General features: G+C 37.3%; 2 protein-coding genes and 1 long non-coding RNA gene across 4 annotated transcripts; 1 reads left to right on the forward strand and 2 right to left on the reverse strand.

Moving 5' to 3' along the window:
* Nucleotides 1-410: 410 nt before the first annotated feature.
* Nucleotides 411-1,016, reverse strand: LOC110933496. Its single transcript, XM_022176715.1, has 2 exons — nt 980-1,016; nt 411-895 (listed from the first exon to the last, which is right to left on the reverse strand). The coding sequence occupies exons 1-2, from the start codon at nt 1,014-1,016 to the stop codon at nt 411-413; spliced, it is 522 nt and encodes a 173-aa protein (XP_022032407.1).
* An 18,290-nt stretch (nt 1,017-19,306) lies between these two features.
* Nucleotides 19,307-19,798, forward strand: LOC110933495 (uncharacterized protein At1g03900-like; the record flags this gene model as incomplete). Its single annotated transcript, XM_022176714.2, has 1 exon — nt 19,307-19,798. A coding segment is annotated over one exon (492 nt), but the record flags the coding sequence as incomplete, so codon positions are not given.
* Nucleotides 19,799-20,382: 584 nt separating this feature from the next.
* LOC110936603 lies at nt 20,383-22,867 on the reverse strand. Of its 2 annotated transcripts, XR_002590142.2 has the most exons (4): nt 22,646-22,867; nt 21,595-22,437; nt 20,990-21,071; nt 20,383-20,562 (listed from the first exon to the last, which is right to left on the reverse strand). It is a non-coding gene; the product is annotated as an uncharacterized LOC110936603 (long non-coding RNA). The 2 variants fall into 2 exon arrangements; XR_002590145.2 differs by lacking the exon at nt 21,595-22,437 and having other exon boundaries at nt 22,646-22,855.
* Nucleotides 22,868-25,482: the final 2,615 nt, after the last annotated feature.

The following is a 25,482-nucleotide window of genomic DNA, read 5'->3' on the forward strand; positions in this document are numbered from 1 at the left end:
AAAACTTCATAAAAATTAAATAAAATTAAAACATAAAACACATAATTAAATTCATTTCATAACATAAATAAAAATTACATTTCCTAAAAATTAATTTTACTAATCCTAGAAACGGAAAACATAAAAGCGGAAAAAAAATAACGATACGATTAAAAAAGTAAACAACCTACGACGTCCATTTTTTCTTAACCTCCTCTTTCATCCTCCGATAAATCTCGTTCATCCTCCGGAACCGAGTCGAGCTCATAATCCTAAAATCCTCCGCTTGAGCATAGTCGACCGACAAGTTTTTCCTATAACTATATTTTTTCGGTCGCGAGCTCTTTGAACGAACGGAATTCGGATATCAACTCGTCCATTTTCGAACCCGCCCCGGAAGATGTTTGGCTCGAGCCGCCCCCTTTTCGCTTTTAGGCCTCATCTTTTTTTGCTTTGTCCCTTCCGGTGGGATGTTCCGACTCGTGAACGGGCAAAACATCCTCGTCATATTCCAGGTCGTCGTTTATGTCGATTTGACAACGAGCGGTGGAGCCTCCAGTACTATAACTTCCGGACTCGGAAGTTTTACTCCGTTTGGCGGTTGCGACCTCATTGGGAACCGACTTCCATTTGTTTTCTTTCTTTAAAATGTTCCATGCTCGGAGATGCGGGAAAGACGTTGAATTTTTAGAGTCCCACTTAGCCAAAGCAAGGTTAAGAATGTCCTCGTTGTTACTCCCACTAGGAGGATTAGTGTAAATTTGGTTATAATACCCGCTAAAGGTATTGATGGCCTTACTCATTTTACGCCACTTGCCAGAGACGGAATCGAGATCACGCATCGGGCCTTGCTCCATAATCTCGTTAAATCTTTCCGTTGTCGCCTTCCAAAAACTACTACTCGTTTGGTTGTTCCCTAAATTTAAAAAAAATGCATTAGTAAAAATAAAAAAATGAATCTTTTTAAATTTAAATTAAAAAAACAAACTTTGGTTCATACCGACAATCGGGCAAGTTGAGGACTTAACAAACGCCATTGCTAGTGCCCCCTCCTCTATTTTTGTCCAAGGTCTCGACTTTGCTCTCGAAACGCCTTTGGGCAAGGTTTCGGCTACGGTTTCAACCGTCTTCCCCTTCCCCTTGTTTTTTTGCGCTTGAGCTCTTGAGGTGGCGATTCGGGGACGACTTCTTCATCATCGTCAAGTTGAACCGGGGGTTGCAGTTGGGAAGTTGGCGGTTGCGATTGGAATTGCGCTAGAGATTCAAACGAGTTGCGTTGCATGATTTGTTGGAGTGCTTGATAATGTTGCATTTGTTGAACTTGGGACATTTGTTTGAAGGCGTTGGGTGATTGTTGGAAACCCGAAAACGTAAATTGCAGAGATACCCATGAAGGATCGATAGTCGGAGTGTAAGCGGGAGTCGGAAAAAAAAAGTTAGGTTGGTTCAGGTTGGGATGGTTCGGGTTGGGGTTGTTTGGGTTGAATAGATTCATGATTGTATAAAAAAGATGGAGTGTTTTTTTTATAAAATTAGATGAGAATGGGAGAAGTATTGAGAAATTGGTATAAAAATGGATGAGATGAGGGGTTTTTATTTAAAGTTAAAAAAGGTTTTTTTTATTAATATAGCCGTTTGTAACGGCTAGATTTTTCAAATTGAGGCCCGTCTAAACCGGCGTGTGGGAGACGATTAGGACGAGCCAGGCCGAGGGGGGCGGTGTGGGGGACCGGCGCCGGGCCAGGCCGGGCCTAAACCGGCCCCCATACCCTTTAGTCTTAGAGATCTAATGTTGATTCATAATAATCGATTGGTTTGCATCAGCTACAAATGTTTGAGCACATGTGATTGGGCATCCAAACGGTAGTTGGGACAAGTAGGTGTAGGATCAAATTGAGTCAAAAATCTGATTTTGTATAAGAATCAAGATGAACACACACAAAATGAACTTGAAAAACCCACTAGATTGATTTGCACAAATGATTATACAATTAGCCCCCAAATCTCTAGTCAAGTGTGTTGCCTAAACCCTAAGCATCTCTTTCTATTTATAGCCTATTCTACTTTAGGCTAATTACATTTAAGTCCCTAGAGATAATTACTTGCCAAAACTAGTAATAAACATGAAAACAAATTAAATAAGATAATAAATATATTTTGTCTAAACAAAATATATTTAATTATCCAAAGCAATAAAACTATCATATCTCGAACGTTCACACGCCATATCTTTCTTCGATCTTCTCGTGTCGACTTGTGCATTGACTTTGACTTGCCGGCGTTGACTTGGTTGACTTGATTCGTTGATAACATTAGACTACACGATTTAGACCCAACAATCTCCCCCTTAGGCTAATGTTATCAAACTCTTGCATCATCTTTAGAACCGTCAACATTATGCATGATGTGATCTTCAATTTGGCAAGCTTCAGTCTCAATTTTAGACCCAACAATCTCCCCCTAGACTGATGCTTTCCAAATTTTCTTCACTGAAGATCTTTTTTTTTTTTTTGACACTTTGCTCTTTGAGTACTTTATCTGGATAAGCTCCCCCTTTTTGCATGCATCATCTTTGACAAATAGGAACAACCTTTTTCAACTCTCTTTAGCTTGAGTGAATCAGAAGACGTAGGAGGAGGATTCCTAGCTTGGTGTCTTCTACAATCTTCAGGAAACCGGTGCTTTGGTCTGGTATCTTGCTCAATTGATGATCGGCCATCATTGCAGCAAATAGTCGAAGTAACCTGTTCACAGATATAAACACAACTCCACATTTTCTTTTAGACTGATTCAAAGTACATACAAAAGCGGATTCATCTGTAGTGTGCAATGGAAAGGGTATCTCAAGCGGTTTGAGACACGATTAATGTGATATGGAAGACTTAGAAAAATAACTGTACACAAGTCAAAATATTTTTGGATCTTAGATTTTTTTTTAATTTTTTTTTTTAATTTTCAAAAACTTTCAACCTTTGAGATATAGAGCTGATCAAATACGAGATCATACCAACTTGAAAAGTCTAGTCACACTTCAACTTTCTTTAGGATAGCTACGACTCAAGAACGATTGTTGGTATGTTTGTCCACTTAAATCCATGCACCATTCTTTCGACATACATCCGGTGATTAATTATCATGTTTTGGGTATATTGACAAGTCTTCAATGGCCCCCACACAAGCTATTGAGAATAGAGACATTATGCCCGTGAGTCCCACATCAGGACATACCCCCGCGATCAAGGTATGCACAAAGATTCCTCATAACAGGTGAGTATATTAGTTTCATTCTCTTCAACGATAGAGCGGAGATCAGGTCTGTATTTTCGTACAACAGAGATCCCAAGAACTACCGAGGGCTAAGACAGATAGTTTGGTGAGCAGGTCAGTACTTCCGTACAGCAGAGTGACCAAACTAATCTATCTAGGTTTTGGCCAAAAATGGCACTTATTATGAGAGGAGTTTGGCCTGTTTTTTTTTAAGGCACTTATTATTAAAAGGATATCATAGCGTCTAGGTCAGCATGTATCTGGATGCAGCAGAAGAACAACTATGATATCCCCGAATGAAATACCAATATAAAGACCTGAGATCTCAGACTTTGGCAATCTATCAACGCAAGATTTAAGACCATTAAGCCATATGCCGCAATGTGTTACCCACTATGATGCGTAATGCCTGAGAAAAGCCAGAATCCTTGTGTAGACGTTATCTTTATCACCAAGATGCAGTTTACTTGTCTGAAATGCTGAACCTACCGACATATCGTTAACTTGGAGCCGTATCCTCCATCAGATCCTATTCATGCGAAGACATAATCAAGTTAGTTCCTATCATTTCTCATATAAGATCATGATTATTTTGCAATAATCACATCTCATGGTCTAGGAAGTATTTTAATACTCCCCCTAAAATTTTATTTATGTACAATCAATTACTGAAAAATAAAAAATTATAAAACATGTATGTACAAAATAAAGTCTTCCACATCAGGCACACAAAAGCATATGTCAACAAGAAAATGAGTGTGTTACAGTACAGTTAAGTGTGCAACCAGGTTAGATACCATAACCAAACCTGTGATTTTCCCCAACTTGTATCTAGAACAACCACTGATAATAACCGGTGTTACTAACACTCCTCCTTGGATGTTCCTACACTCATAAGCAATTCAGTTAGAGATTGGAACCCAAGCCATCGTAGTCTTGGGTTGTCCCCTTTCATCAAAATAATAAACCTCCCGATATGCCAAATCTTTTCCCTCATTGATTTCTTTTACAACCACTTGTTTGACTCGCCAAACTTGTGTTGGTTTAAAAATTTTGTTTGTAAAAGATTTAAAGTTTGAAACAATCTTTTGTTTAAGACCCGGAGGGAAAGATTGAGGTTTTGATGTGTTGGTCCTTTTCATCTTTGAATCATGTGAAACCGGCTTCACATGTGGAGATTTGGATTGAAAGTTTTTCATCCGATCTTTCAAAGATGTGTGATTTTTACCTTTTGATCCAGAGAAGTAATATTGGTTGTCTTTACCATCTGGATCGTGTCGTTCTGGGCATTGTTTGATCACATGACCTTCTTTTCCACACCTAAAACAAGCCTTGAATGGCTTTTGAGACTTTGAAGTTCCGTGTGATGCAACTAGGGGTGGGGATTGCTTTGAGCTTGACTCGGCATGTTCACAAACATGATGTTCGACAACTTTAGATGATCTTTTGATCTTTGACTCCCCAAGACTTTCATTTGTCTTTGATTCATCATTTGAATTCGTGCAAACATCAATGTGGAAGTCTTTTTCCAATGGATCTAGATTTACTAGACTTGTAGAGTCATTTAGGGTTGTTGGTTCTTGAACACCTGATGGTTCGAGGTTTTCAACCTTATTACCAACATCTGTTACTGACGTTTCTGAGTCGTTTGAGCTTTCCTGTCACACCCCAACCAATGGCGGAAACATCGGGATGAGACGAAGTGTGAAGATTGCTAGAGACATCATAACGCTATTTGTGACAATATTTAGAAAATCCAAATTTCATTTCATTTCATAACTTCAAATAGTCAACGTTACAAGAAATTCAAATACGACAAGTTTAACAAAACAACATGATAACATATCAAAATTTTGATACAACATTTTAAACCCTAACGTCTATATGTGTATCTAGGCATCAACGCTACTTCATTTCATAGCATCATCGTCCTCAACCTGTAACATGTTTAAAATAAAGTTCAATGCAAAAGCAAAGGCGAGTATACAAGTTTGATACGTACATAGCAAAAGATAAGTTTGAACAATTCCTCATAGCAAGCATGTGATTCAAGATAAACATTTAAACATGGCATGTGTCTAACATATCAAACCAAGAAAACGCAACTTGCTCATGACATAACCAAAGTTTCAGTAGAGGCGGGTCGTTAATCCTATAGCGCTACATATGTCAAGGTTTGGCTCGTACGAAGTTAATGATAAGTTCAACACATAAGAATCACCCAAATTTAAAGTATCAAGTCATCACATATACAAGCATGTTATAGGAATGTTCATGTGTTTAGACAAAAGTTCATGTGTAAGTTTCAATAGGTAAACATGTTACACCCCAAAAGTAGTAAAAGTAAAAAGGGGAAAAGTACGAGTATACTCACAAAGTTTGCATACGTTTTCCGATTATCCAATTGTTGACGAGTAGAGATTTAGAGTCCGAATGTATAAGGGTTAAGGTTCAAGTATGTTTAGAGTCGAGATTCGGTGTTCAAAACAACATAAAAATAAGATATGAGAATAACATGGAAAATAATCATTTAGTACATATGATGCTTGTTCTTGACACTAGGAAACTCGAAGGAGTTTAGATGTTTTCATGGAACAAGGTTCCATTAGAATCGTGACAAGTTATCATAGTCTAGGATGATGTAATCTAGTACCCCGACATATGAACACTAGTTCATCATCAAAGATTCGATTATTCGAATAATATATTTAGGTTATATAATATATGTCCAATAGTTCAAGCATGAGGTAGAAGATTAAAATCTTCATTTTGGTACCTCTAAATGTCATAGAAGTCATGTAGGAGGTAGGAAGATCAAGTCTTCCATTTAGGCACCTCTATGTGTTCACCACTACACTTGATGTAAAAAAAACAACCAAGGAGGGTCATGAACATACAATAAAGAATAAGAAATATACACACTAACTAAGAGAAATCATCAAATCATGTGAGGATTGTATGTTTGGACAACCCAAGTTGTTCCATAATCACTCATGTATCAAAGACAAAGTTTGACATGACTTGTGGGTTAAAAACCCTAAACAAAACACCAAGTTTATGAGGTTTAATCCTCTGATTTTAAATGTCTCAACCTTGTTTTTAAGCTTAACCAACCATGGGATAAGTTGTAAGCATTAGGACATAGGTATGAGATGTGTTAGACACAAGTTGCATAGGTTTAAACAAGTTTTTGATGAACATAAAAACAAACAGAAAGTTTATGGACTATTTCGGGGCATTTCCAGGTCTGATTTCTCCAAGGAGAAGTCTAGGAATCGAACCCCATGATTATACAAGCAAGTAGGAAAAAGAATCGAGTCAATCGGATAAGAATTGAGTGAGTTATGCTCATTTTCGTGAAGGGGTGTCAATCTACTCGAACCCTTGCTTTCAGCTACGGTTTGGTGGATGTTTTGTGAGTTTTTAGGGTTGCAAAAGTGGTAGGGAGGCTGGTTATAAGTGGTATTTATAGGGGGAAGGATTAGGGTTTCAATGGGTTGGGCTTTGGAAGTGTTTAGAAGGGGTTACACCTTGAAACTAGCCCACAAAATCCAACTATATGGGGCTGAATTTTGCTGAATTGGGCTGCCATATTTCTTTATTTTTTTTATTTTTTTAAAACATTATAATGAGTAATTTTGTTAATTAAGTTGTGTAATAATATGCAACAATGTTTCCCCTAACTTGTAACAAGGTAAAATAAGAAATAAAACATGATTTAACTAGGTAAAAAGTGTAATGTACAAGTTTTATTTACGAAGCAAGTTCCGTATTTTACAACGATTACGATGAAAGAATGGTTATAAGAACACAAGATTTCCAAAGATAGAATTTCACGTAAGGTTTCTAAATGTAGGATGTTTGAAAACGCAGGGCGTTACAGTCTCCCCTCCTTTAGGAAATTTCGTCCCGAAATTTATTCAAGAGGAAGGCTTGAAAGAGTTTTTGGCATAAAGGTGATCATTAAGAATTGAAACTTGGGAAGTTTGAAAGTTTTGAAAAGTACCAAATTTTGGAGAACGTCAAGGTAGATTTGCAAGGGGAAGTTTTTAAGGATAGTATAAAAAAAATCATACTTTCGTAAAACCTGTTTATTGAGAGGAACGAAAAGGTTTGTTACTTTAAATAAAGCAATAGAGGTATACTAAGTATAGTTTCACAAGAATCAAGAATAGGGAGGCTATTTTATAGGTAACGAGGTAAGTTAGGACTCAAATGTTTAAACAAGCTGGATTGCGAACGAGTTTTGTATAAAATAATACGAGTATAGAATGCACGAATGACTCTTAAAGAGTACAACTATGTGAATAGCATAAGTGTTGGATAGATGAACGTAGTGTGTTAAGGATGAAGTCTCGTCATGAATAATCGGATATAATGCGTTTGTGAGTTGCGTGAAGTTGTATTAGGTCCAAAAGGTCTGCAACACACTGAATTTCTCATGGCACGTTTTACGAAAGTTTGGTAACATGGTGAAAACACTTATATATAGGAAGTACCAGCGGCGTATCCACCATGTTTTAACCACATCACGTCCGTTTCGTTACTTGGGGTCATGTTACGTTCCGTGTCTTACCATACACAGTAGTACACTCTATGGTTCTCATACGCCTATCACTATAATCCCGTGTGCACCCGCGATTATACTGATTGTCGCATGATCCACATAGCTTGTACTAGTTATGTATGAATCAAGGTATACATGAATTTGAAAATAAGAATGTGTACGTAGAAGAATGTCGTATGTAAGCATGTTTATGTTTAAGCATGTATGGGACCCACGTAAGCGAATCCCTCGGATTACGCTCGCGTATAGGTACGAATGTACGAATCATGAGTAAGGATGAAAGTATGAGCATAAGTTTAAGTATGAATACGCATGTATGTATGAGCATAAACATAAAACGTGTAAGTAGTATGTGTACAAGCAGAATCGTAAAACGTATAAGTAGTATGTGTATGAGTACAAGCATAAAACGTATGAACATAGGTGTAGGTATGAAAAATAAATATTGCGTATATGGTGTATGTTGAGGCATCGCGGATTAGAAAGGCTAAGTATGTAGATACGAACGATATAAATGGTGTTATCACGAGATATCGACTAAAACGTGTATGACGATGTGCATGTATAGTTGTTCCAACAAAACGTTGAGTTTATCGAATCAAAATTAGATTGAGCCTGGTTTGAAAGGTAGAATATAGTTTGTATATGTAAAGGAACATAAAGTACTCGTTGGTTATGCATAACGTATTTTGTAACAAATAGAAATGCTAATTTTGTTTAAAAGGGTTTACGTAATCCGAAAAATGGTCGGTCCCTATGAAGTCTTCTTGCCCACGTGTTTTGTAAATTGGTGTAGGAAAAGGGTTTTCGTTAAAAAGTAAGTTCGTTTCATCAAAGAAGAAATTATGAATTTAGGAGGTTCTTGTGAAAACTAGAATCCTTAGAAGAGAAATTTAGCAAAAGGACTTAGTGATTAAAAAAATTAACAAATGATTTGTTGATGTTGAAAAGGGTATTTGGTAAAACAATCATATAACTTCTATAAGATCTTATAAGTATTTGAGAAAGGTTGGTTGGATTTTGATTAAAAGTAGAAGGTGAGCATGTTTTAGTGATTAAGTCGAATATGAAGTTCATGGGCAAGAGTTTCATTGAGCCGATTAAATTGATAGGTAGCATTTCGTAAGGTTTTGAAGTTCGAGCAATAAAACGTTTTAAGACATGATTATGAATTTCGCGTATATGAGTTGAATGAAAATAGATTGTAGAATAAGAAGTACGTTTGATAAAACAATGCATTTTGAAATCGGTATGAGTGGGTATTTTGAATAATGATAAACAATTTGGGTATAAAATATGATCGAGTTTGCATAATAAGATATTTTGAAGAGACGTTTTGGTAACGATCACCTAGGTAAGGGAATCACCCCTAACTCGTTGGTGATGTCGTTTTTTTTTAAGAAAAAAGGGGAGTGGAGTTAGTCGTCAAGGTAAGAAAATCACTCCAATCTTAATGATATGTCTCCACTCGTCGTTACAAGGAATATGAAATTATATTATATGAAATCATGCATATATATAAATGTATGGAAAAGGTTCAATATGTTGTGTGCATGAAAAGAGAATATCGAAAGTATACTCGAGTTTGAAAGATTGCATCGTATAAAATAAATATTAGGAACACATGTTGATCAAAATTTGGATGGTTCCAAAACGGAACTTTGACTAACCAAAGTGGTCAAAAAGTCTTTTGAATTTGAGGAGCATGCTTTGGCCTAATAGGTAAAATACTCTCGCCGACAAGTCGGTTAACGGTATTTACCCTTCCGGTTACTACATGTCCCAAATCAATCGAAATTTCGAGACTTGGCGGGATTTATAAAAAAAATACCAAGGAGTGGAACTAGTCGACAAGGTGCGGGTTTCACCCCTAACTTGACGATTTTGTATCCTAAGTGTGGTTGGTACTCGTCGGGTCAAAATTTAATTTCGACATGTTGACGAGGGTCCACTAGAATTTGAAATTTGAGTTTTACCATTAAGATGTGGATTTCACTCCTAGCTTAATGGCGATATCTCGTGTAAAAAGGAATATGTAGATTGAGAGTCGTTCACCAAATTGTGAGTTTCACGCCTATTTTGGTGAATTCGTCTCATTTGTACAATATGAGTGTTGTCGGATTTAGAATAATCGAGTAAAATGCATGAGGGAAGTGTATGTCGAAGGAGATACACAAACAAGTATAAACACATAAGAAAGCATATCAAGGATGATACTTAAATAATGAAATAAAACAAGTATTAACACATAGAGAAATATGTCAAGAATAACACATAAAGAATCGAACAACGAAACAAGTGTTAACACATAATAAAACAAGCATTAATGCGTAAGAATAACATGTCGAATATTACACATGAGTAACATACATGTTTAAAAGAGCATAAATAAGTAACAAATAAAGTATCATGTAGTAGTCCAAGCAAAGCATACGAATAAGGTTCTAAAACTATAGACTAGGCTAAAGCATTCCTACTTTTCCTAATTCCCTATAGTTATGGCTCTGATACCAATCTGTCACACCCCAACCAATGGCGGAAACATCGGGATGAGACGAAGTGTGAAGATTGCTAGAGACATCATAACGCTATTTGTGACAATATTTAGAAAATCCAAATTTCATTTCATTTCATAACTTCAAATAGTCAACGTTACAAGAAATTCAAATACGACAAGTTTAACAAAACAACATGATAACATATCAAAATTTTGATACAACATTTTAAACCCTAACGTCTATATGTGTATCTAGGCATCAACGCTACTTCATTTCATAGCATCATCGTCCTCAACCTGTAACATGTTTAAAATAAAGTTCAATGCAAAAGCAAAGGCGAGTATACAAGTTTGATACGTACATAGCAAAAGATAAGTTTGAACAATTCCTCATAGCAAGCATGTGATTCAAGATAAACATTTAAACATGGCATGTGTCTAACATATCAAACCAAGAAAACGCAACTTGCTCATGACATAACCAAAGTTTCAGTAGAGGCGGGTCGTTAATCCTATAGCGCTACATATGTCAAGGTTTGGCTCGTACGAAGTTAATGATAAGTTCAACACATAAGAATCACCCAAATTTAAAGTATCAAGTCATCACATATACAAGCATGTTATAGGAATGTTCATGTGTTTAGACAAAAGTTCATGTGTAAGTTTCAATAGGTAAACATGTTACACCCCAAAAGTAGTAAAAGTAAAAAGGGGAAAAGTACGAGTATACTCACAAAGTTTGCATACGTTTTCCGATTATCCAATTGTTGACGAGTAGAGATTTAGAGTCCGAATGTATAAGGGTTAAGGTTCAAGTATGTTTAGAGTCGAGATTCGGTGTTCAAAACAACATAAAAATAAGATATGAGAATAACATGGAAAATAATCATTTAGTACATATGATGCTTGTTCTTGACACTAGGAAACTCGAAGGAGTTTAGATGTTTTCATGGAACAAGGTTCCATTAGAATCGTGACAAGTTATCATAGTCTAGGATGATGTAATCTAGTACCCCGACATATGAACACTAGTTCATCATCAAAGATTCGATTATTCGAATAATATATTTAGGTTATATAATATATGTCCAATAGTTCAAGCATGAGGTAGAAGATTAAAATCTTCATTTTGGTACCTCTAAATGTCATAGAAGTCATGTAGGAGGTAGGAAGATCAAGTCTTCCATTTAGGCACCTCTATGTGTTCACCACTACACTTGATGTAAAAAAAACAACCAAGGAGGGTCATGAACATACAATAAAGAATAAGAAATATACACACTAACTAAGAGAAATCATCAAATCATGTGAGGATTGTATGTTTGGACAACCCAAGTTGTTCCATAATCACTCATGTATCAAAGACAAAGTTTGACATGACTTGTGGGTTAAAAACCCTAAACAAAACACCAAGTTTATGAGGTTTAATCCTCTGATTTTAAATGTCTCAACCTTGTTTTTAAGCTTAACCAACCATGGGATAAGTTGTAAGCATTAGGACATAGGTATGAGATGTGTTAGACACAAGTTGCATAGGTTTAAACAAGTTTTTGATGAACATAAAAACAAACAGAAAGTTTATGGACTATTTCGGGGCATTTCCAGGTCTGATTTCTCCAAGGAGAAGTCTAGGAATCGAACCCCATGATTATACAAGCAAGTAGGAAAAAGAATCGAGTCAATCGGATAAGAATTGAGTGAGTTATGCTCATTTTCGTGAAGGGGTGTCAATCTACTCGAACCCTTGCTTTCAGCTACGGTTTGGTGGATGTTTTGTGAGTTTTTAGGGTTGCAAAAGTGGTAGGGAGGCTGGTTATAAGTGGTATTTATAGGGGGAAGGATTAGGGTTTCAATGGGTTGGGCTTTGGAAGTGTTTAGAAGGGGTTACACCTTGAAACTAGCCCACAAAACCCAACTATATGGGGCTGAATTTTGCTGAATTGGGCTGCCATATTTCTTTATTTTTTTTTATTTTTTTAAAACATTATAATGAGTAATTTTGTTAATTAAGTTGTGTAATAATATGCAACAATGTTTCCCCTAACTTGTAACAAGGTAAAATAAGAAATAAAACATGATTTAACTAGGTAAAAAGTGTAATGTACAAGTTTTATTTACGAAGCAAGTTCCGTATTTTACAACGATTACGATGAAAGAATGGTTATAAGAACACAAGATTTCCAAAGATAGAATTTCACGTAAGGTTTCTAAATGTAGGATGTTTGAAAACGCAGGGCGTTACATTTCCCATTCTTGGTATGTCTGAAAATCTGAATCACGATCCTTACTTGAGCTTCCTTCGCCACCTTTTGAAGTTGTGGTGCTTGAGTCTTCACTGCTGCTTTCTTCATTTGGCTCCTTATCAGACTCTGACACACCTGTATGAGATGGAACAAATTCTGGAATTTCCTCGGTGAGGAATTTTCCGAATCTGTTTTGTTTCAATTCTGGAACAAACACGGGAGGTTCACACACAACCTTTTCATCACAAAAAGCAGAATTTAAATCATGACATTCAATCACCACATTGTCGTGGTTGTGGTTTTTAAGTGTAGGCACACGGCCATTACGGTCATCTCGAATGTTAAATTTAGGCACATGGCCATTACAGTCATTTTGAAATGAAGTATTGTTTTCCTTATTACAATTCCAGGCGAACCAGTTAACAGCGGAATAATTGTCGCCTGAATAGCCTATGCCTATCTTCAAACCACCACATTCGTCATCGCATCCATCTTCGTCACGCTTAATCACATCTGCACTGTTATCAGAAAGGTTAGTAACCTCTTCATTTACACAAGAAACATTTTCAACAACAAGATCATTTTCATCAATCAAATCATTATCGGGATGAGGAGATGGCATGGGTACATAGTTTTTGCTATGTGGAGGAAGAAAGAGTTTTCTTTCATTTCCAAGCTTATCTTTGTACCCGATTCCATCCTTCACATATGTCGGTCGTTGGCAATTTTTAATGTCAACCAGTGCCTTTTTACTTACGTTCCATTTATCAATTATGATTTGCAATCTATTGTTTTCATTCTGAGATTTTTCTAATCTTTCAGTTAAGTCGTTTATGACAAAATCTTTTCTCAAAACAAACTCTTTTAAAGTCTGCATTTCAGCTAAAGTCGAATTCAACTTTCTCTGATATGCAGCTTCATTTTCTTTGTCTCTAATTAGGTCACGGTTGAGGGATTTGTAATGTGCCACGACGTTCACACATGGTTGGGAACATAATTTGACTTTAAACTCGTAAGGAATGTTGTTTGCCAAGTCTTCCTCATCCTTTTCTTTGTTGGATTCCATTTTCATCGCCTCATTATGAATCTTTTCTTCTATCTTTTCACTTGCTGCACTGCTCCTTTCTTCCTCCTTCACAGCTTGAGCATCATCGACCACAATATTCTTTTCATCACATTGTGGAGCTTTTACAGAGTTTACGGAAGCATTGTTGAAGTTTGACGCGTTTGCAACTTGTGAGCTAGAGTCGTTGGAGGTTGTTGGGGGTACAAATGTCATGTTCTTGTACGCATCAGCAGATTGGACAGATTTATGAGGATGTTCGGCTTGATCTGTTTCGAAAGATTCTAGAGCATCGATCACATCTGATAACGAGATTGGATTCCAGTTGTTTAAGAAGCTTTGTTTAATTTTCATACATTTTAAGCTCCACTCTTTTGGAAGTGAGTTCAAAAATTTACTGATTGCAGCGCTGTTGGTGATGGGATTACCATCCTTTTTCATTTTTGCCTTCATGTTTAAAAATCGGCTGATGTAACCCGATAAGCTTTCCCCGCGGAAGCCGCTAAACATGTCATATTCCTTTTGGACCATGTCTCTCTTTTTCTGAAGCATTTCTCTGTTCCCTTCATAGTAGTCAAGTAGAGCCAACCAGAGTTCATGTGCGGTAGTGTATTCCTCAAACATGTTGCAGTCATTAGTTGATAAGGCCATTGTCAGAGTAGCGTGAGCCCAGCGGTCACGTTGGTCAATGCCTTATCTTCCTTGGTAAAGGTCAAGGGATCATTGTTGATTACACGAATATCATCATGAACGGTCATGGGGACATAAGGTCCGACGGTGATTGAGATCAATTGGTTATAGTCTGTGTACTCGAAAAAGGACTTGATTTGGTTTTTCCAACTGCTGAAATTGGTTGATCCTTTCAACTTTGGAGGTCGGGGTGCGGTTCCTGTTTCATATTCAACTTGTGCAATGCGAGTCAACTGATTTTGAAACATTTTTTTTAATTAATCCCCCCCAAAAAATATTTATATCAGCTCAAAACCCAGGTTAAATTGCTTTGAAAATAACCCCGTATCAACCTGAAAAGTATCGACTCGAAAAGGCCCAAAAATAGCATGAAACTCCCGGCACAAAACTGATCAAAATTTTAGGCCCACAAATAAAAATTTTAAGACCCGGCCTAAAAATAACAGTTAAAACTCAGCACTACTCTATCTTTCCTTAAACAACCTTTTAGTCTAAAAAATCCATTCTAATCGACCCAATGAAAATGCAAACCTAGCAAATGACAAATTGGCCCAACTAAATTAAATTTCTGAAAATTATTTTTGACTTTTCTAAATGTGAATTCCCGAGACCAGCTTGTTATGGAAAATAGGATAACAAATATTAATTTAATTGGATAATAATATTAAAATTAAATATGTGAACTTTGAATTGAGATTTCTTATGTCACGTGAACTTAGAAAAATTCTCAAATTCAAATGATACCTTTTTTTTTAATATTTAACTACAACTTTAACAAAACTTTTGAAAATTTTGAAATCAGCTCCGGACTTCAGAAGTTTTATCAAATGGAGTTATGAATTTGTCTTTTGTTACTTTGGGATAACCACCAAAACCCTAATTAGCCTTTACTCAGCCGTCACCAAATTTCTCTCTGAAAGTTATCTTCTATACTCCTCTCTCTCTCAAAACAAAGAACAACAACAGATCTCTCTCTCGCTAAATTCACTTTAAACAGCTCTCAATTTAAATCCAAAACCCTCTTTCCGATGATGATCGAGATGACGGGTTGGTGTTGTAAAGATAGTTCAATGGTGGCTCGGAGATGGTGTAGGGTGGAGGTTGGGTGTAGAACGATGGTTGGTGTGGGAGTGGCGTTCAACGCGGAGGTTGATGGTGGTAATGGAAGTGACCGGAGTTGGTCGGAAGGCGGAGGAGGAAGTTGTTGCTTCAGTCTGGGAGAAGGTTGTGGTGGTTGCAAGGTGGCGGTCGGTGGTCGGAGGTGGTGCTCTCTGTGACAGAGATGATGTCACGCCAGAGACGGTGGTGATCGGAGGTTTATGGTGAAGTGGTGGTTGATTATGGTGGTTTGTTGGACAGTGACCGTGATCGATGGTGGAGCAGGTTCGGCGGAGTGTGGTGGTCAGTGAAAGAGAAGCGGTGGTTGGTTGTTTTTGTGGAGGCGTAGGGATGGCGGTGCTCGAGAGGTGCTTCGAAGGTGGGAAGTGATGGTTTAACAAGGATGTTTGAACGGTGTGTGGTGGATGTTTAGGCAGTGGTGTTGGCACGGATGATATCGTAGGTTGCCGAAAAAGTGGTGGCGCCGGAAAAACTAACCGGAACCCTAATTTAATGGCAGGAAGTTTGCCGGAAATGCAAAGTTTCAAAACAGAATGTGTATCATATGTATTTGATTAGTTATTATATACGCAACAGATCTTTCTCTACCCCTATTTTTTTTAATTAAATTCGCCGGCCGGATTCAAACTAGCGGAATCACGGCGACGAAAACGTTGACTTACCGGCGTATTTAATACGCCGGAGAACTTGAACTCGCGTTCAAGATTTAATTTCGCCGGAAAAGTTAATTTCGCCGGAAAAGTTAATTTCGCCGGAAAATTGCCGGAAAACCCAAATTCGCCGGAACTTTCAATAAAAACGCTATAAACAAAATAAAATCGCTGTAGTCAAAATAAAATCGCTGTATTCATAAAAAAATCGCCCAGAAACTTCAAAAACTCATCTAAAACCTTCTGATTTGAGCCGAAACCTCTTTAAGTGATAAAATCACTATGAATCTTTCAAATAATACTAGTCTCAACTCACAATCAGCAAACACATAATTTAAACCTTTTAAAAACAAGATTTTTGAAGAAAAAGTGAATAAAATTAAAAACCCTAAAAGTTTCAAAACTTTTCAAATCAAAATCAATTTTTTTTTTTTAGGATGAATTTGAAGATTGTTGAATCCCAAATTCGAGTACCAAGCTCTGATACCAAATTGTAGGATCAAATCGAGTCAAAAATCTGATTTTGTATAAGAATCAAGATGAACACACATAAAATGAACTTGAAAAACCCACTAGATTGATTTGCACAAATGATGATACAATTAGCCCCCAAATCTCTAGTCAAGTGTGTTGCCTAAACCCTAAGCATCTCTTTCTATTTATAGCCTATTCTACTTTAGGCTAATTACAGTTAAGTCCCTAGAGATAATTACTTGCCAAAACTAGTAATAAACATGAAAACAAATTAAATAAGATAATAAATATATTTTGTCTAAACAAAATATATTTAATTATCTAAAGCAATAAAACTATCATATCTCGAACGTTCACACGCCATATCTTTCTTCGATCTTCTCGTGTCGACTTGTGCATTGACTTTGACTTGCCGGCGTTGACTTGGTTGACTTGATTCGTTGATAACATTAGACTACACGATTTAGACCCAACAGTAGGGGCACGCTACTCGACACTTGGAGTAAATGGACAACCGGTAGCCTCAGGTGCACCGTGGGAGTTGGGGTGGTCGACAAGTAAACTAGAGAAAGTATGTGGTGTATTAGTTGGTTGGTTTGTGGTCATTGGATAATGAAGTATTGGATGAATTAGGGTGAACTCATTATATTCTATAACATCTTAAAAGACAAAGTTGGTGGCTTTTGCCACCGACCAACTTCTCCATTTTTGTCTTATTCTATTTTCAAAGTAGCTCAAAGCATTTGTTCCATATCAACTAAATTCAAAGATGCTGCTGAGAAAACCCAGCCAAATTGAGGTCAAAATTGAAGACAAAGGGCATGTTTGGCTAAGCTTTTCCAACCAAACTTATGACTTATTGACTTAATCAAAAAGCTAAAAAGGAGTTTTAGTGTTTGCCAACCTAAAAGTTCTTTTCAAAATGACTTTTTGAAAAGGAGAAAAAGTCATCAAAAAGTCATTTTTGAGAACTTAGAATGTTGTGACTTTTTTAACCAACTTATTGACTTATTAGATTTTAGTCATTTTACATCAATAAGCTAAGTCAAACACTTTTTAAAAAACAACTTATTGACTTATTGGCTTTTCCCACCCAATAAGCTAATCCAAACACTTTTTTAAAAACTCTGTTTCAAAAAGTAATAAGTCAAGAAGTCCTTTTCACAAAAGTTCTTTTTAGGTAAAATAAGCTTAGCCAAACATGCCCAAAGAAGAAATCGAAAAAGCACGCAAACGCACCACCACCACCACCACCTCCGCCGCTTTCAATCCCACCGGTGCCATCTCTCTTCTCCATCACTTCAACAATTCCTCCGCCACTTCCAAAGCCCAACGCATCGGCCTCCAATCGAGCGATGATGAGGTGTTGCATGGGTAGATCGAGCGACCCGAGGGTTTAGTAAAGTGAGGAATCAACGGTGACTTGGGAGCTAGGATTCAATGGATTCCGGCGATGGGTCAACCTTTCTATATCTTCTCTTATTCATCGGGGAATAGAGATAAATAGGTATGGATTTTTTTATTTTGGTCAAGAAATTAGAAGATATGTTGATTAAGGGTCTAGGGTTTTGAAGGTAGGTTGGTGACGGTGAAGCACTGGGTTTCACGGTGGCCAAGGTGTGATGGACTTTTGTATGATTTCAATAGAAATACTTGATATTTGGCAACCTTGATTCTGGTAAGCACATGAGTTTTGAACATGGTTTTTTGGGAATTTTTTTAAAGTACAATTATTTGATAAATAAATGTAGACCAACAAAGTCAAGAATGAATGGCTTAACATAAATCATATGGTGACAAGTTTAATTTCATGGTTGATGGCTATCATATATTGTTAAACTCAAACACTTTAATTGGCTTTTCAATGATAACGATGGAATTTTATTATAGGATTACTTGATTGTATATACTTGATACGGTAGATGCTATCATGAATCCACTTGAGTTAATAGTAGAAGATTAAAAATGGACGTTTCCGTATGCGTGTAGTTGGGAGCAGCCGCATAGAACGCAAAGGGGTATTTCGGGCTTATGAGTCAAATTTGTGTTACCGTATTAAACTGTGGTTATGGACACTTCTCCGGTTAGCTTAGGCATTGGTGTTTATTGTTGCTACGTATATGCTGCCTTTGTTCTTTATGTTTTTACCCTTTGATGGATTTTCTTTGTGTTATGCCTTTCAATATTATAGCCGATTTAAATTTCGTAGTGGGATCAGTTATCCGCATAATATGTCTTTGGTTTATGGTATTAGTTTGTGTTGTTTGCTACTCCTGAGAGTTTGTTATTTTTTTAAGGGGAAATGGACTGTATCACCCTCAACTAAGCAAAATTGGCCAATACCACGCCCAACTTTCAAGTTGGCCCCACCACCCCTAACTGGACAGTTGGGTTGCTATGTCACCCTGTCGTTAACTAGGCACTAACTCAGTTAGTGTTTTTGCTGACGTGGCCAATTTATCCAATGTGGCATGCTGACGTGGATCTGGAACATATTTTATAAATAAAAAAACTTTAAAAATTTATATGGTTTATAGATATATATTACATACAAAATTCAATTTATAAAATTTTCACCTCTCTCTCTCTCTTAACACCACCACCATCCACCACACACACCCCACACCACAATCCTGCCATCCGCCCCACCACCATCCTCTGCTGCCATCCACCCCACCCACCACTAGAGATTTGTTTGGACAAGTTTCCAAAACAATCACCCTCACTCCTACCTTTGAATCTGAGACATGATTGAACCACACGCTTCTAGTAGTCCGCGAAGTCTCCGTCTTCAAAATACCACCGCGATCCACCAGCGGCGGTTACAAGTGCGGCGGTTACAAGTGCGGCGAGTGTCTCCAATCGGACAAGATCTGGTCCGGCAGGCTCCGCGTCATTTCCTGCAACAACTGTTGCGAGATCTGGTTAGAAGATCCGAATTCCGGCGATCTGTTCGCCGTTTGTTTCGTTAATCCTGGCCAGAGAGAGACCGCGGTCAAACCGGTGCTTGATTCGTCCAGGTATTTCGTGTTGAAGATCGAAGATGGAACCGGAAAACACGCGTTCGTAGGGCTAGGGTTTACGGAACGGAATGAGGCGTTTGATTTCAATGTTGCGTTGTCGGATCATGAGAAGTATGTGAAACGAGAGAGTGAGAAGGATGACAGTGGAGCTAGTAATGAGAGTTGCATTAATACTCATCCTGCTGTTAATCATAGATTGAAGGTATTGTTGCTTACAGTACATTAGACTATCTAGCTCAGATTTTAAGTTAGTGATTTTAATTTGCTGAAGTTATGGTGGTTGGTGGTGATTGTGGGAATGGTTAGTGGTGGTGACGGAGGTGGTTGTGGTGGTAGGAGTTCCGATTGATTTTCTCTGCAATTTGTGTTTGGGTTGAACTGGCAAGTGATTTAGGGTTTTTATTTATGTTTACATAGATAGATGATGGTGAGTCCACGTAGCCTGTCCACCTCACAAGTTCCTTGCCACATAGGATTAAAAAACAAACTGAGTTAGTGCCTAGTTAACGACGGGGTGACATAGCAACCCAACTGTCCAGTTAGGGGTGGTGGGAGCCAACTTGAAAGTTGGGCGTGGTATTGGCCAATTTTGCTTAGCTGAGGGTGATACAGTCCATTTCCCCTTTTTTTAACGACAAATTTCTCTTATTCCTGTCGTCTGTGAGACTTGAACCCAAGACCTCCCCTCCCAAGTTATTTAAAGGCTTTGCCTTTGCCAATGGACCACCACTCCATTAGTCCTAAGAGTTTGTTATTAAGAGTAAACTAGTATGACGCTCCGCGCTTCGCGGCGGATTCGCAATTGGAACGTGATACAGTAGGGGGAGACGTATATTGCAAAAATAATTTTATTTACAAAGGCGTGTGTTACAAATTAAAAATTAAAAAATATCTTAAAATTGAAGCCAATTGTAAAAGCAAAATGGTATCTCTTTTACCATCAATTTGAAAGTCATCTCCTTTGTTATCCTTGAATCCAGAAGGTTGCTTCTGTGAAACAAAAGCACAGTAATTCAATAAATTATAAACTAATATGATATTTTTAAACAAAAGTAATGAGTTCCAGCCCTGGCGGCAACCCACCTGTAACAAAAGTTTACCAAGTTTGTCTGGTTTTGACCCGTTACCCAACCCCATGTAATCATATACAATCAGTCGTTCTTGACCTTCTATGCAATAGCCATGAAAGCTGAAGCTGAGAAAGCGTTTGTGTTATAAATGTTTTAATTACTTAAGATCCATCCCATAGCTGACCACAATGAACACTGTTAAATGCACCTTCACCAAACTTGTTTAACTAAAACTGTTTGTAGCAGCATGGCTCGTGATCGAAATCAATCATAATAAGAGCCGAGGGAAATCGCATATTAATAATATACATTATGATGCTATCTTGAAATGAAAGGAGATGTCTTACATGTTACATTAATAGTTCCAATGGAAGGTAGGAAGGTTGACACTCCTTAAACTTGTAAACCCTTAAAACAATCTTCAGTAATCTGCAGAAGACAAAAACAAAATTTAGGTACCTTGAAAGATGCATTAATCCTTCGTTCAATCAAGTACTCATAATCAGTTCTAAATAATGGATCAAGCATGCTGCTAATAGAAGGTATTAGGAGTAAAACTCAATACTCAATTTTAGATCCCCTACAATAGTTGAAAGATATAAAAAAAACCTGATTTTTATCTTTGTGAAGATGTATATTGTCATTGTCGCTGCAGAATTTTACTCATTCCAATGACCTGACACTCATTTTTTTACCCACTAACATCAACCATACAACCACTACACATGGTCTAATAGGCAGGTTACTAACATATATAATCAATTGTTCCCATATCATCAGCCCCAATTTTGACATTTGCTCACATTTGTCAACAGATGATCATGACTATCCATCTGTTGTTTGCAGATTACAGAATACAAGTCTCTATTTTTAAGACGCTTGCTCAAAATTCAAAACCAGAAAAGTAACTTATGATCAATTGTTTTTAAGCTAGTTTAAACTTAAGTTTCACCATAAAACACCATGGCTGGCGGTCTGTGTTGCCACCGGCAGTCACCTCCTAACCACTGAAATCACCATCATACTTGATGCCCAACCACCAACCTCATTTCTGACCTAAAAAGGTTACATGTAATCGGTTAAACAGATTAAGCAATCGGGTCTAACCTTGTAGCTTCGTCGGGACCTGTTCATAACTGCCACCTCAATCAACTACCACAATCAAAACCAAACCCTAAGCACAACAATGAATCACCCTACTTTAGTATTGATAATTCAGTAGCATAGTGTTGAGTTGCCATACTGTGCAGTAAGCCACCAACATCGTCGAGTAGGCGGCAGCTAGGGTTTTATGTTGAAATAGCGCCGCCACCAAGGCAGTCCGTATCCGGTGGTTTATGCAGTGGACTATAATCTGCTGGCGCGCTGCTGTTATGACTTCCAAGTTAAGATCGCCTACAATGAAAGCTAGCCGGCGAAAATTAAGCCCCTGCCATGGCTCCGGCAGCGGCAATGAGCGGCGATCAATGGTCGTATGCTACTCTGACAGTCGATGAAGTTCTGGTGGCCTTGGGTTTCCGGCGGTAACCACTTCATTGGTGTTACATGTACCAGATCCGGACGGATCTAGCACCAACAGGGGTGAAGACGAACCCTAGATGGGTTATCCGACTTCCAGCAGACCATCGGCGACGATTCACGGGGTTCGAATGGTGACATGGCGAAATTGTAATTTCACGCACCGATGTTCATCTGACGACATTACCGTTAATTTCCTGTTCATCGACCAGGTTCAATGCTTTCTGCCTTTCTATACAATCCGATTGGCGTGAACAATGAAACACCTATAAGTAACCTAACAATAACCAAAGTTCAGGATTCCCCTAAAAGTAAAACCAAGTTAGGTTTGTAATTTACTAAAACGTAAATCAAAGATGACCTGAAGTGAAGAAAATTGAAGTTTATCAATAAAATAACCTAAGATTGAAACAACTAAAAAACATGTACATGAGAACATCGATGAACAGAAGTCGGCAAACATCCAATTAAATCATTACCCTAACCTGGTTTCGAATCAGCCGGCCGCTTTAATCAACGATGATCAGCAGCAGCAGATGGAAGACGATCGGTAGTGACGGGCGATGCCAATCAGTGTTCATCATCAGCGGATGGAAGGGCGACGGTAGTGGTGGTGGTGGCGGCCTGGTGGGTAACCTGCTCTGGAGGGTAGGGAGAGAACGAATGGGTAGGACAACAGACACATGGTTATTGGAATTGTTTGAAGATTGAAATAACGAAAATACCCTCGAATACTGTAGCAAACCTATGTTATCATTTGATATATATAATAACTAGAATTACGACCCGCCGCAATGCGGCGGGGATTCTTAAGTTATAACTAAGTCAATTTAGGACGCGCACGTTATGTTGAAACTGTCAAACGGGGAAAAAATAGACGATGTAAAAACGTTCACCCACACACGCACGTTGCGTCATGTTAACTCGCAGAATTTAAAACGAAACGTAAAAACGCTAAACCAAAGACGCACGTTGTGATATGTTAAGTCATAAAATTTAGAACGAAGTATAAAGCGAAAAATTTGCGGAAAATGAAACTATAAAGGACCAAAGTTGAAAGTTAAAAAAGTTGTGAGGATAGATTGCAAAAGGTAAAAAAATTTGTGTTAAAAGTAAAAAAACAAATAGTTTTGAATTAAAAGTAATTTATAAAATAGTTTTGAATTAAAAGTAATTTATAAAATACTTTTGGGTGAAAAGTACAAAAATCAATTTAAAAAAAAACCCAAAGCCAAGGTTACAACAACTATATCATAATCATTTTTTCTTTGAGAAACCCCCAAAGCCAAGATTACAACACATAAGTAAAAAAAATCATAGTGGTTAAATCGCAAAAAATAGAAACTTTGAATTAGAAGTGAAACTTTAAACTTAAATTGTCAAAGATTAAAACTTTAGGGTTAAAAAGGAAACAAAGATTAAAACTTTAAGATTAAATTGTCAAAGATTAAAACTTTAGGGCAAATTATCAAAGATTAAAACCTTAGGGTTAAAAAGGAAAATTCTTTTTTTTTTGAGAAGCTCCCAAAGCTAGATGTACAAGCTCCATATGCATAAAGTAGTTGGTAATTTAGATATGGAATAATAATAATTAGCAATCTATTCATTTATGTGACCTCCTTTAATTATCTTGAATTATTTGTCCAAAAATTTAATGTGGGGTTCATGGTGTAATGTAGTTTTTGTTAATCTTTATGAAACTCATTTTTAATATTCTAGATCTAATATCCATATTTAAAATGAAATAATTTTCAGTAAAAATAGATGATTGGCTAGACGCTTTAGTTAATTAGGGGGAGGGGTGATATCACTCATCACTCACAGCATCCAATCAAGTTTCGCCATGTTATTCACCATTATTCCATCACTCACAACTTTTTTTGATGGCAACGGTCATCACTCACAACACCCAACAATAAACCCTCACACCCCTCACATCCTTCCATTTATCACGCGTGAATTTTATCACGCAAAAATTGCTTCACGCGTTAAACATGTTGGTGGCGGTGGAAAAATGGAAACGTCCACGCGTGAACAAAGTTTATCACCGGGAAAATTTTAACCACTCCGCCTGCCCTTATCAGAGATGAACATCCCGCAACTTTAATTGTAGGGTTTTCCATTCCACAAAGGAATAGCCACAATCTAAATCAAATGGTATACATGTAATTGTATGACTTCTGCACAAGGGAATAATTACAAGCTGGTAATAAAGTTACTATAGTTTCAAGATGACAAATTGTTGATTTTCTAGATGTTAGATATGAGAAATCCTAGAATAAAAGTCCTACTAATTATTTTAATACTCTACAACCATGTCAAATTTAATTGTATTTTGGTACTTTACCTTTGCAGGGTGGTCTTTGTCCAGTAATGTGTATATGAAGTATTTTGTAGTTTCAAGATGTGCTCAAACATATAAACTTCTCCCAGACACACATCACTGTTATCATCACCACCAGATATCCACGCGTTGCGTTCACTGACTCCTCCCAACCTTCGTCAGCTTGCTTCTTCTTACATTGCGTTCTCCTAGCGTGGCATACATGTGGAAACAATGTCTCCTCCATTAATAAGGGCATGCAAGACAATCAAAAAAGTTAAACAAGATGAATGGTTAGTACTTTACATCACTACTTCCAAGTTCCAAGTTAGTCTAATTTTATATTCATTTAACTTAAAATATTCACATTACTTGGATATCATAGACATTGAATGACAGTTGCTTGTACAAACTACTTTGGAGCTTTCATAACAGTTATTTTTCATGCAAGTTTTTGAATGATTTTTCTTAAATATACATGTAGCGATAAATTTCTACTTACAAGAAAAACATGACATGGTTGGCCTTCAGTCAGCTTTAGCAATCGACTCTCTTAATTAATGAAAACGTTATACCTTAGGTGATCCCACACGTACCCGCGCCGCAACACACACGGGTCTAATTACTAGTTATATCTTAAAAGAGAAAGTCGATGACAAAAGCCACCGACCACCCCCCTGCCTTCGCTGCCATGAACAATCTCCAACAATTATTAGCCACCACCATACAAAATCACATGTCACCTATTCAAACCATCATCATTAGATTACATTAGACTGGGACGTAGCTTTTAAGGGACGGGAGGTGCACCCGCCCCTCTCCCCTAATGTTTCGGTTAGAAGTGTAACATTTTTTATTTTTCAAATTCTATTTCGTGTAGTTAAGGCAACACATAACGCTTGGATCAAATCACAATGCTTATGTAGGTTACATTAAGATCAATCCGATGCGTCGAAACACGCGTTTTCGTGTGGTTAATGCAACACGTAATGCTTGGAC

Source organism: Helianthus annuus, chromosome 4, assembly GCF_002127325.2.
Source record: "Helianthus annuus cultivar XRQ/B chromosome 4, HanXRQr2.0-SUNRISE, whole genome shotgun sequence".
Taxonomy (NCBI): domain Eukaryota; kingdom Viridiplantae; phylum Streptophyta; class Magnoliopsida; order Asterales; family Asteraceae; genus Helianthus; species Helianthus annuus.

Bases quoted from the DNA above. Each gene is read 5' to 3' on its own strand.
- LOC110933496 (XM_022176715.1), bottom strand. From the start codon at position 1,016: ATGGCGTTTGTTAAGTCCTCAACTTGCCCGATTGTCG. The intron at 896-979 runs GTATGAACCAAA...TTTTAAATTTAG, and splicing joins CTCAACTTGCCCGATTGTCG to GGAACAACCAAACGAGTAGT.